General features: G+C 33.9%; 1 protein-coding gene across 3 annotated transcripts in view; it reads right to left on the reverse strand.

The window, feature by feature from the left end:
* GREB1L (GREB1 like retinoic acid receptor coactivator) overlaps positions 1 to 14115 on the reverse strand; it is a 137138-nt gene that overhangs the window by 110328 nt on the left and 12695 nt on the right. For all 3 annotated transcript variants that reach the window (XM_031946546.1, XM_031946545.1, XM_031946544.1), the window contains exons 2-3: positions 4791 to 4950; positions 4402 to 4599 (exon numbers count right to left, since the gene is read on the reverse strand). In XM_031946546.1, coding sequence (XP_031802406.1) covers positions 4402 to 4599; positions 4791 to 4947 — 355 coding nt within the window. In that variant the 5' untranslated portion in view covers positions 4948 to 4950. The remainder of the gene's footprint in view (positions 1 to 4401; positions 4600 to 4790; positions 4951 to 14115) is intronic.

Below are 14115 nucleotides of genomic sequence, written 5' to 3' on the forward strand. Positions count from 1 at the left end.
ACCTCAAATGCTTACTTTTAGATCAGAAAAGCTTTGTTCATTCCCCCTCTAATATAAAATCCTTATCTTTAGGAGATAGGGGGGTACTTTTGATAGAAATCTATTATCCTTAGAAAGCATGGTTCTCCTTTCTCATATCTAGGTTACCAAGGCAATGGGCTGGGAAGGAAATGGCAAACCCACTCCAGTATGTTTGCCAAGAAAACCCCACATGGAATCATGGAGAATGGAACACAACTGAAATGACTCAAAAACAAGTTAAAATCTAGAAACCTGTCAACAACCATAAAATTATCTTATCCAGTGACAAAACTGAGCTTAGAATTTAGGTTTTAGGACTCTTCCTTTTTCTCACTTTCTTGTCTTTCCTGCTCCCTCATAGCTATTCCAACCATGTGGCCTTGATTTTTCAGAGTCCCATTTTGAAGAGAGGAAGAGAAGAAAAAATATAATCTTTTTGCAAGACTTTGCAAAAAGAATATTCTTGGTTAAAGCATATGTTCCAATTTTTGGTTAGGAAAATGTGGTCACCATGTCTATAAATTTCTCTGTATTTTAACTCACAGAAGACAACTTGGCTCAAAGAAAAACAAGGAGCTAAGGGTCCAAACAAGCCTTTAAGTCAGAGAAAATGTGGAATGAACTTCAGGATCAAGGATAACTGTGGAATCAAAAGAAGAGTCTGAACCAGGTTTGTAGCTATGGAAGAAAATAAGGCTGTCAGAGATTAATGATATTGAGACCATTTTATGATATGATTTTACTTTAAAATTTTAATTCAACTTCTCATTTTGGGAATTTGCTTCCACTTATCATATGTATGTAGACTTTGATAAAACTACTCACAAGGAAAATCACAATATAAAAGCTTCAAGAATAGTATGCTATGTCTTTCACTGTTTGTTGTCTTGGGGAGGGGAACAGGAGAACAAAGGGAAAAAAATTTGGAATGCAGGGTTTTGCAAAGGTGAATGTTGAAAACTATCTTTGCTATATTTGGAAAATAAATGTATTTGGAAAAATAAAATAGTATAGAATAGTATATTATAATTATTGTTTTAAATGAAAGGGAGATGTGTGATAAGGCAGTGAAGCTGAAACTGTTAGTCATCAGTCAAAATCTCAATGGCAGAAATATGCAGACTTCTTAGATGTATGTCCCTGTAGTGTGTGTGTGTGTGTGTGTGTGTGTGTGTGTGTGAGAGAGAGAGAGAGAGAGAGAGAGAGGTAAGCCTATAAAGAGCAAACATCAAATACTCAATTAAAAATCTAAACCTCAATATTTAAAAAACTTACACTACAAAAGCAGCAGCAACTCAGATATACATCTGAAATGATCTCTGAATGTGACCCTATGTAGGGAGGTTTACAAAAGGTTCACTCTCCTGGTGAGGGGGCCCCAAAGAAGCAATCTTAGCTTAGAATATTTGCTGTATACACATGATATAAGAAGACCAACACCTGCACACAGAGATAACAGCTTCTTTAGTTAGCCTTGCTAATAAAATACTTTTGTGGGAACAATACCAAAAATTAGAAAGCAATGGAAAACAAAACACTACATATGTGACAGATAAGGAGAAATATAAATTTCTCACAAAAAAATTTTTTTTTCTGTGTCAAAAGTAAAAGGGAGATAGCAAATAGCTGTTAAGACCTTCATCTGCATTTCTTTGGGAAAACAATCAAGGATTTCACTTCACAGGGTTGGATTTGCATCCTTCAATTATCTCCAACTGGAAGCTTACTGAGTGAGCTAAAAGCAGGGAGGGGAAAGTTTACTAAAACAGCTCTAAACACAAACAAAAGTAATCAAAGCCAGTATTCCAAAGTCAAAGATTTTCCTTCTCTTCCCACCTAAGGTATATAATCAATAGCCTCACAGAGGGGTACAAACTTGCAATGGACTTGGAAATTTACATAAGATATTAGCAGCATAAATTTACATCTAAATAGTAGTTTCTCAGCAACTCATCGGGTGTTAAGTACCTGTTTATCTAATTGCCTCCAAAAATGGTCTTTATGCCCTAGGTAAATAGAGGATTTCTTGGTAAAGGTAAAGTCTTCTTCATTAGCAGTCGTCATTATAATCATGGCTATTTTAAACTATCAAAATGACAATACTATCTTATGGATAACATTCCTCTCAGAATAGGCCCTTCTGAAATAATTATAAGAAATCAGAAACTTTCAGCAAGATTATTCTACATGGGGTAAGCCTCAAACAAATGTCTCATTTAAAAAGTACATAATTTACTTGTGAAAATTTTTAAACCAGGAAACTTGGGTGGAAAGAACATTAAACAAAGAGGTTTGATGCTTCCCAGTGTGCCTGCAGGAATCTAAGTTGAAGACCAGAATTTAAGGTAGCTCTCAACTTGGAAGGCTGTGCTTGACTATTCTCAGGAAAACATTTTGCCTCCCACTTTCTCACTTTCCTTATCAGTTAAATAACTGTTATCCCCATTTCTACTTTCCTTGAGTAATTTCATGGTGAGATTATGCATCAACTGTCTTAAAATCTACCTCATTTTTATTCTCTGAAACAAGAATTTTCTAGGTGGATCCAGAATATAACTTGCCACACTTAATTATTCTCCTACAACTTAGTTCTCAATGAGAACCTTAAAACTACTTAAAAGAACCTTAATGTTGAACAGAGGGCTGAGTTAATATCTGTTTAATACTTAGCTGTTGACTAATTCATGTACACAATTTTAGTATATATTGTGGTTAAATACCTTTTTCAATAGTTTAGATACTTGGAAAGATCACATCTTAAAAGAAGTTTTGCAGATAAGTAGAAAAAAATATACTGAGACAACCTCCATACAAGATTTTTAGCCTTTTCTACATTGATAATAGTTAACCACTGATCATACTGACTAGCATGGAACACACCTCCTTCTTAAAGTCTATGTTAAAGAAATCGTGACTAATTGATTAAAATCCCAAGTCTGATCAATAATACTTGGAAGTAGGACCAAAAGAAAAAAAGTCATCTCTAAGGCAGGACTATTAAATTTAAGAGTACAGTAGCTCCATATACTGATTTACATTTAATAGTGCCAGATTTTAATTATACATAAAATCTGTTTAATAATGTAGTTATCTATTTTGAGAATTAGCTAGGTCTCATCTTTCAGCTGTCTTTGGGCTATTTTACTTCTCTATGGCAAAGTGTACCAGGAGGGACAGGATAAGCAAATAGCATTCCAATTATAATACAGATCTAACTTTTCTGGCCTTACTTATTAAAGTTTATCTCAATTGTTTTCCAAGCACAAGCTCTGCAAGGAAAGGTCTGAAGATATTCATAAGGGTCCAGATATTCAAATATCCCTATTTTCATTTTGATGCATGCTTTAAAAAAAAAAATCAGTGTGATTCTAGATGACAGAACTATAGCCAATAAATGGAAATCACAGAATCAGATTTTCTATTTAGAATAAGGGATGACTTAGTTACCATTAGAGCTTTCTGAAAAAGAAAGTAGCTGGTCCACTCTATTTTTGAAGATGTTCATATAAAGAGTGGTGACTACTTGCCTAGGATGTTGCTGGGATTCATATTTTGGTGTAAAAATGGATTAGAAAACCAATGAGCTTCTTTCCAACTATAATTCTAAAATTCTAAGATTTCTTGATTAATTATGGTTAATTGCAATTAATTCAATATATGAGGTTTTACTATAGTTACTTTGTCAAAGGCCATGTTAAAATGGACAGCTAAATGATGGAGAAAGAGAAGAAGTAATTTGACCTGCAGTATAATGCATATATAATATGAATTATATAAGCATTTTACAATAGACCCTTTCATTTTTGTTAGAATGAAGTCAAAGTGTCTGTCAGGAGAGTAGATGGACCATAAATTAGATTTTAGTAAATTTAGTAAGTTAAAATTTAGGAGGTTGTTGGGATATATTGGATATTGTGATATACTGGAAGCCCTAGATTTGCAGTCAGAAGACCTACATTCAAGTCTTGATCATATCATTATTTAGCATGTTATCTTGAGCAAGTAATTTTACATCATTTAGCCTCAATTTCCTCATACATAGAATAATGATTAGCATTTATATATCACTTTCAAATTTGTAAATATCCCTAAAAATATAACCTTATTTTATCCTTATAATTATTCAGGAAAGTTGGGATTATTATTATCTACATTTTAGAGATGAAGCCCAACACTCTATCCACTGTGTCACCTGGTTGCCTATAAAAATTTGTATAAATACAATCTTATCATTGTTACTCTGTTGCTAAAAATTCATTGAGCAGAATTTTTAAAAAAATTTGTATGCAAGTGAATCACTATTTTCCATAAATTCCCAGGATATATCCGTTATGATCAGAAACTAGTAGTTCAATAAAAAAGAAAGAAAATAAAACTCACCATCTGTAGTGCAAGACCCTTCTGGGGCAGGTTTTTGTGAATAGGGAATTGGTGGGCTATTTGAATCTGACATTTCATCGTCTTCCTCTTCATCTTCCATTTCATTAGCAGTTGGGTTGTTAGAAAAGTCCAGACTCCCATTTTGAGTGTAGCGGTGTACCAGTTCTTTATCCAGATCTTCCACTTTGGGTTTGACATCTGAGTAAGCAAATAAACTGGACTCACTAAAAAAAATGCCTTGAGGGAGCAGCAGAAAAATAAAATTCTCTGGAAATTGTGTCTCAAGGAAGTGAGACAATTTCAAGTGATTGATTTAGAAAGTTCCAAAATTGGAAACTCTTGTAAGAGCAAGGAAGGCCACAATGTTGGTATTGAGTTTGGGAGCTTACCTGCAGGAGAGAAGGGGTGTTGATCAGGGTCCAAATAGAGCTGAGAAAAAATTGGCCTTGGTACAACACTACTACATCTCAAAGAGGCTTCTATTGAATTGTGAAGGGCTTCTTCAAACCGGGCAGATTTCAGTTGCCCTGCATATGAATTCCCCATGATCTAAAACCAACAAACAAATGAATGAATGAATGAATGAATGGGAAATATATATAAATGAATGCAGTAGGAAGAGATCATCTATGTAAATTCTATTTATACACATTATAAATTCTGTCCTACCTTTCCTTGTTGACAAAACACTTATATGATTATGAAACTAATTCTTCTATTCAGGGTTACTGTTTTTAATAGTTTGTGGTAGGTTAGCCAACTATGCTGGTTTAAAAAAAAAAAGGCCCTCTCTATATAGAACTTTTAGAGATTCTCATTTAATGAAGAACAAACAACAATCACCTACTTATTCTATTCCTCTCTCCAGCTTCATGGAAATATTCTATAACAAGGAACTTAATATTATGGCTGTTTCCACAAGCGTTGGCTGGTTTCCATATTATTGGCACAGCCTCACTAGGAGAGCATAATAAATGATGATAAACTTTCCAAGCACATAGTACCAATGATTTTTTAATTTGTTGGCTCTGGGAATAGATTATCTTTATGTTTCACAAAGACTATATCAAATGAACTCAATCTCTGCAAGCCCCAAATGCTACAGAAAACTCTGTAAGGTCACAGACAGAAAGATGCATTTTCTAACTAGCATTATATGCTAAACTCTGTTAGTTTGTAATATATGCTTGGATACATACATCAAACCTTGATCTCCTCAGTGCAAGTAATCTCTCTAATAATGCAAAACCCAATACATGCGTACTTGCATGTCTTCTCAAGCTGTGGAACTTTTGTTGCCATTCCCTGTGATTCTCTGTGGGGAGCTGACCCAAAATGAATGGGAGACTTTTTCAAGATTCTTTGATGCTAGATCAAGATCTCTTGATAAAAAATTATCTACTGGACCTCAGCTCATTACATGACCAAGTCACTTCAATTTCTAGTCATAAATCTCTCTGATGACATCCTTCATATTATTTCTCACATGTGATTCTTCTTTAGTAAATATACTATATATAGGGTGATATATATATGTATGCATGTTTATTTGTATATATATATATTTGTATACATACAAATATACATATAGCAGCATGAGAATGCCCGCCATATAGAGCCATAATTAGAAATTTCTACACTCAGAGCTAATTCACTGAGGGAGGTAATAACATGAAAGTTATATATCCCTGCAGTCAGATACAGTTATATTAGGGAAGAGGGCAAATGTTTTTATAGGCACTGCAATACGAGATGACTAATGAATGACAATTTGTAATTGCTGGGTTTTAGTAATTACAATTGCAATCACTTCACAATTAATGAACATTATATAAACACATCTCTTTATCTCTTGATGGGCATCCATCTTTGTCTAGGCCCCTGACTCTCAGATATCTTTGTCAGTTATCTCTAGCTACAGCCATATTTAATACAGATCTTAGAATCTTGGAAGCATTTAATTGTTGATTAAACTAGTATTATTTTCTTAGTCACTTTGAATAAGTATTGATAATAAAGGTATAAAGGCAAAGTCATTTAATGCCCTAAAACCTTGTTATACATAAATCCAGGAATGCTTAAATAAGTCTCTACAACTCATGTGCTGCCTTTCTTAACTCTTGCTCCTATCTTTATAGCACAGAGGCCCTCTACAGCCGGGATCTCAAACTCATGTATAAATTGAGCCCTCTAAACCATGTATAAGGATCTCTGCCAGTTTCATATTGACTTAGAAATTTGATTGTATTTTTAAAATTTATTTTAAAATTATTTCTTATTTTTTAAATATATTTTAATCTAGTGCTGCTAGTGTCTGACACCTCTCCTCTACAAAATTTCTAAGTGGAATGGAAAAAGTGATTCTCATAATTTCTTAAGATCTAAAAATGTGAAAACCCTGAGGTCTTAGATTAACAAAATTTACAGCATATTCCTCCATCAATGTTTATTTCTCTATGTAGGGCACAACCACAGAAATTGACATTACACATAAACATTATGTTTTATAATGCTTCAGGTCCTTAGCCCTTTCATATTTGGGATTTGCTACATTATGTAGTAAAAAAGGGTAGGGGAAATTGGTCTTGCTTCAGAAGAGGGAGAGCCCTTTTTGGTTATAACTCATTGATTAACAATATTTAATCTTTCCAAATCTCAAAGGGAAACATTGAAATTTGGATTTTTGCATTAAAACTACATGTGATAAAGATAGGAGCATAGAAGATAAATTGACATATATAATGTAGTACACATATAAAAATAATTTTTCTGACAGGTGGATTTTAAGTATCAAAATATTTTTTCCTCACCATCACCAGGCAATCTTTTTACCCCTTCTTAATTGATTCTCTGGGTCACTCCCCACAAGTTCGATATTGTTTTCTTCTTTCCTCAAGTCTCCCTCTCCCCTTTCCCCTCCTTTTCATAATAACAGTACCTATCTTGTAGGATTTTATTTAGTATGGTATCTGATACATAGTAGGCACTATATGAATGCTAATTCACTATACCCTGTCCTCTCAGTCTCCTTCCCTGGGGAAAAGTTCGTGGAGTGGTTTTGCCATTTCTTTTGTCAGTTCATTTACCAGATGAGGAAACTCAGGCAAACAGGGTTAAATGACTTGTCCAGTGTCATATAGTTAGTAAGTGTCTGAGGCCACATTTAAATTCAGGTCCTGACTCCAGAGCCTTTTCTCTATTTTCCTCACCTCCTAGATATTCCTAGTCCTTTCTTGATCCCCACAATTGTAATGATCCTCCCTGTTCTCCAATAATTTTGTATCTATTTTGCATATGATTCAATAGTTAGTAATTTGTAAATGTGTTATATATTGCTAGTGGAATGTAAGCAACTTGAGGATAGAACTGCCTTTTGTATTTGAATTCTCAACAATTTCCACAGAAAGCCTTAATAAATGTTTGTTGATTGATGAGCTACAACCAGAAGAGTGGAGGTTAAGATGTCTATAGGGCATTGAGACAGATATTCAACAGGCATTTGTTGTGTAGATCTGAGGCTCAGCAGAAAGATAAGATCTGGATATAAAAATTCAGAAGGAACTTACAAAGCCATGATTTTGAACTATTGGAAGTTCATGAAATCATTAAGATAGAAAAAAGAGCCCAGCCAGAGTTTTGGAAGACATTGGTGGTTAAAAAATAGAGCACTGATGATGGCCCATTAATGGAGACTGATAAGAGAGCCAAAAAAAGCAGAAGGAAAAGCAGGAGAGGGTTAAATTTTAGAAGAACCATGAGGGAATAAAGTATTGGAGGCTGACAGTAGTGCCAAAAACTGCAGCTAAGTTAAGAACGAGAACTGAAAAAAAGGCAGACAATTTTAGCAACTAAGAGATTTTTATTGCCACCTTTTATTTCTATAGACCATCCATACAATTCAATTTGACAAAGACTTATTAAGCATTGACCTAGGGACTGAACATACACAGACACAAATGAGACAGTTAATAATCTCAAGGAATTTTGAGGGAAGCAAAGGGAAGAGGAAAAGGGATGCAACATATACATAGAGAAATAAATAATTCGCTTCCTTCCAACCAGGGTCTGTAACTGTCTCTATAAAGCCAGATTCTGTCATCAACTACCTGTTCTGAAATAACTTTGCTCCTAAAGATAATTTTATGAGTCTTTCAGGATGTAGGATTATAGTCTTCAAAAGTACAAAAGACAAAAATAGAGTGGAACACCTTGACTTTATTAAGGAAGTTGCCAAGAGACTTCAAATATTCACAATACAGACAAGAGTAAATCATTGAGTCCTACACATTTCTATGGAGTCTATAGCCTAGCTTCTTAAATTGTAGGTTGTGACCTCGTATGGGGTCTTGTAATTGAATGTGGAGGTTGCAAAATCATGATCTATTATCAGTAGATGTTTGATTTGTATATCTATACACCAGGAATCATGTAAAAATTTCTTGGGTGAAAAGGGGTTCCCCAAATGGAAAGAGTTTAAGAAGCCCTAGTCTACAATATCCTTACTACTGGACATTCAAAAGCATTTTCATCCTTTCTGTGATACAGAAAGTAGACAGCAAAAATGAACCAAAAAACCCAACTTACATTCTACAATTCCCTGGAATTCAATGTACTTATTTCTGTATGGCAGCAAAGTAATAAACACACACACACAAATGCACATATATACATATACATACACATGTGTTTACAGATAAATCATTGATTTTGCTGTTGTTGCTTTAAGGGGAAAACAGAGATGAGATGATAAGTGAGATTGATTTTTTTAGTGTGTGTTTGTGATTGGATGTAACTTTGAAGGCAATTCCACAGCAACATTCATTCTCTCCCTTTCTCTCTCCTTCCTTTCTTCCCTTCTCTTTTTCTTCCTCTTCCTCTCCACAGAGAGAAAGCCTCCAACAAATGTAAATGAACAACCTCTCTGGAGCAGACAGTCCTACAAAGTTGCTTGGGAGTAAAGATTAAGTCACTCATGGTCACTGAATATGTATCAAAGGCAGTCTTTCTGCCTCTAAAGTCAGCCACATTATTTTTCTACACAAACAACACATAACTCACGAATGTAACTGTATATCATATTTGCCTCTAAAACATCTATTTTAATATACTTTTCAAACATGTTAAAAGTCAATGTTTTACATCCTACAGATATTGATGTTGAAGTAAACCTTCCTGCTCCTCTACATAAATTAAGGCATGGTTATAATATTTTAAAACAGAAAACAGTAGTAACACTAATTCTGACACATGAAACAGAATAAAAGCAGGAGATCATGGTAAATCAGATGTAAATAAACACAAAGTGGAGAAAGGACTGGGAAGATAGAGGAACTATCTATACCTTTCAAAGAGAAAGAATTGATTTCTTCCTCAATTCTTCCTGGTCTAGTCTATCAAATGTCTTGCTGCAAAGAGTACAGTAGACACTTATTTAATACCAAGATGTGACAATGTTGCAAGTATCCCCTTGGTGATTGTAAGATTGTGTACGAATCCTAAAAAAGCCTCCAGTCATATAATCAAGTAAGAATATTTGGCATTAGGAATGAAGTTTCAAGTGCTGACACATAATAACTATGTGACCTCAAGAAAGTCACTTCATCTCTAAATCTCCTGGGGAACTAACTCTTGTCAAAAACTACTGAGCAGCTCGCTGATCTACATTGGTAGAAGAATATCTTCAGCGGGTGTTTACATATAACTACAAAAATCACAGGTCTGGCAAGAATCACTATCATAATAAAAACAATGGTCCATTAATCAGTCAGTCAATAAACTTTCCTTTGAGGGAATTCTTCCCAGGAAATTTCTGTAGGAAATACCAAGAAAGCTTGCCATTCCACAGAAATGCTGAAGGGTCTGGGAGGTAATCAACAGTACTCCTTAAATTGTCCTGTTCCCCAACACTTTTATGTGTCCATTAGTTAGAATCAGTAAAAGATCCTCAAGAAAACCTTATTTCAAATCCTGCTTCAGTTACTAGCTATGTGACCGTGAGCAAATCACTTCACTTGTGCTTCTGTTTTCTCATCTGTAAAATAGGGATAATACTCGCACCTAACTTTTAGGGTTACAGTGAGGTCCAAATAAAATGACACACACAAAGTGCCTTGTAAACTTTAAAGCATTATATAAATGCTAGCTATTATTATGAAGATATGAAGTGCTATAAAGATCTTGCCTCATATCTTTGAAAGAGTTGCAAAACTGGTCTCAAGCACAGACTTCATGACCAAACTGGCTATCAACTCATTGCAGAGGACTGACTTAGCTAGCTCATTTTACTTCACATAAATGAATTCATTAAATAGATGTTCATTTAATGCAGTAGGTTTTTCAAGAGATATTTCTTAAAATCCTAATCCAATGGCATTCTATGAGACTGGTAATATAGGAAACCTACAGCAATTGACCTCTTTTGCCTTGATTCTCAAAACAAATCAAGCACTAAGTGCTCTTCAGCATTATATTTGTAGAGCTGGAACTGGTATCCGGCTGAAAATCAACCCAAACAAAATAAAAGAGAAGCTAACAGATGGAAAATATATTTTTAGGCCACAAAAACCAAAATATAATAAGGCAAAAATATCTGTAAAATCCATCACATAAACAGACTTGTCCAGTGTTGGGACTCTATTTACTCTATTACTGAATTTCCTTTGCAATCTGTTTTATATAGGAATTATGAAGGGTAGAAGGCATATCTATTTTTATTTCCTTTGTACAGCACTAGGTATTTACAGATTCCCTCCAAAATGTTTTCAGTTAATAATGCTGCTTCTAAAACAGAGGGGTCATTCCACCCCCATGGAATGTTATATGTACCCAGATAAATAGTGGATCCAACATAGTTTTTATAAAAAGTGCCTGTCATCTCTGTAAGTCAAATGAAGACCAAACAACTATTACACACTCTGCTAATCCTTTATCCTTTTTGGAGAGAAAGGACAGCTGAAAAAAAATTAAAGTAGACCTCTACCACTTACCAAATTTTCCATCAACTTTTTTCAATATCAGTCTTTCTCTTGGGGTATTTAAGAGAAATAACAGAGGGAAACATAATATTTCAGTCTGAAGTGTTGGTACTGTTGTTCAATCATTTCACCTGTGTCCGATTCTTTGTGACTTCATTCCAGGTATTCTTAGCAAAAATATCAATAGTTTGCCATTTTCTTCTCCAGCTCATTTTACAAATGAGAGGCAAATAAGGTTCAATGATTTCTGCAGTAACTTAGTAAGAGTCTGAGGCTGGATTTGAACTCAGATTTTTGATTCTAGGCCTGACATTCTATCCATTATACCACCCAGCTTCCCTGTAGTGTTTGTACCTGTACCTGTACAACTTAAGATTGTAAATATTTTTGTCTTTATTTTTGTTGTAAGGTTGTCAATATTTATAAATAAATAATTCATAAAGAATTACATGGTTACATATAAACATGCAAATATCTACAAGTTTATGTAAATGTTTACATATTTATAAATAAATAATAAGGTTGTAAATATTTAAAGATGTAAACATTTTCATCAACCCCAAAACTTCTTAAACTGTGGGTTATGATCTGATATGGTGTTGTGTAACTGGAATGTTGGGGGGGATATCACACAGTTATGATTCATTACCAGTAAATGTTTTATATTTTATATACCTAAAACCCAGGGTTGCATGAAAATTGCTCAAGTGAAAACAGGTTGTGAATGGAAAAGTTTAAGAAATCCTGATCTAAACAGTAAGTAAAAATAAGAATACTATTCTAATTGATAATATTTATAAACATAAATATAAATAATATAAATATTCACACATGAAGCTGTCTATACAAGGAATCATTATTTCTCTAAGTATACATATGTAGATATGAAGACTTCATTCACTGACATTGTATTTATTGTATATTTCCCATGTACGACAAACTTAAACAACCCTAATGATTTTTTCATAGTCTAAAAACTAAGAGTTTTTCCACCAAAAAAAAAAAAAAAACAGATAAGGCAATTTATCCATATTTTGATGTAAAATAAGTATTCTGGACTCACAGCAAGTTATACTCTGCTATAATGCTTGTCCTTTCCATTCCATCAGCTACAGCCACTTAATTAAGGAAGAGGACAAAGGGAGGGGGAAAGAGAAAAGGAGACAGGAGACCTCTTTCTTTACACATTATATATAAGCTTAACCATGTTAACCACGTATTTGAAATTGTTCTTTCCAACAAAGTACAAACATTGTCTACAAAAACAAAATACAATGGACTCATCAGGTAAAAGCAAGTACATTTAAGAATACTACTGAATTATTTCAACAAAGACTCTTGATGGCAGAGAGTTTTTGTAATTGCTTTGTCCTTGTCAATATACCGCAGCTGTAGGACAAGGAGCAAAACAGAAAGATCTAACTCAGGACAGGTGGCTAATAGGCATGAAGCTAGATAGGCATGAAACTAGACTACAAAAAAAAATTGCACTCCAAATACTGAAATAAATGGGAACAATGAACCAAGGATGACTTGCCTGAAAGAAAAAAAACTTGAATGCACACTAGGGTACCAAAGGGAATGACAGTGTCAGGACCAGCACGAGCCTTGTGTCTCTAAGGATGTTAGAACTATTTGTATCCCAGCTGGCTGAGAATGTGATTCTCTTTTCCATTTCATGTGGACTTAATCTATTAGATGCCACATCTAAAAAGAAAAGATCCTTTTAAATCGTCTTCAATGCATATTAGTGATACTTGTAAAATTCTTCTTAAATATAGCTATATATATAGCTTTTGATATTGTTTCCTTTCCCTGTTTTACAAAAAAAGGTTTTTTTTTTAACAAAAACTTTAATCATATAATAAAAAATGGATGTCTCATGTAAAATGAAATTGCCTTTTCTTTTTCGTTCTCCTCTACTCTTATTTCCAGGTATTCCCTTTAAAACCAGTTCTCTAACCACTATTCTACAGCTGCCTATTCAAGAAGTACTCTTTAAAAAAGCTTGGTGAAGCTTTAAAAAAATAAATTTAATGTAAATAAAACAACATAGATGGTGTTAGGAAATAATTAGATTCAATAATACTTGATGATTCACTGTCTGGTTTATTATGCAAAGGCAAAGACCAAATGGATTTTGTTTCCTTAATTCCAAGATTGGGATTCTGGGAATCTAGAATGTAGGAAACCAGAAGCACTTTATCAAACCAGCTCAAGAACAAGTCAAGGGAAGGCTTAGTAAAAAGACAGGACTGGATTGGACTCAAGAGTCAGGAGACTAGATTTAAGCCCTGACTGTCATTTACTAGGCAGATGACACTGGACAATTAACAAAGTCTTTCTGAGCTTCAGTTCCCTCTTTGTTAAAAGGGGATAATAATATTTATATTTCTTGATTTATGAGGATAATAGGAAATTTTTGTTAGATAATATAAGAAAAATTCTTTGGAACTATCAAATATATAAATGTAGGTATCTGAAAGAACAATGGATAGACCACAGGCCTAGTATTGTATTACTTCCCCTAAAAATAATAATAGAAAAAGAACTATCAAAAATTCTCACAAAAAAAGTTCACTAAGAAAACAATAAAAAGCTGAAGACCACTAGTACAACAGAAGCAAAAAAAAAGATTATGAAAAAATACAATGTATATGTGCAAAATGTTTGTGGCAGCCCTTTCTAAGGTGGCAAGAAACTGGAAACTGAGTGGATGTCCATCAGTTGGAGAATGGCT

Source organism: Sarcophilus harrisii, chromosome 1 (assembly GCF_902635505.1).
Source record: "Sarcophilus harrisii chromosome 1, mSarHar1.11, whole genome shotgun sequence".
NCBI classification, from domain to species: Eukaryota; Metazoa; Chordata; class Mammalia; order Dasyuromorphia; family Dasyuridae; genus Sarcophilus; species Sarcophilus harrisii.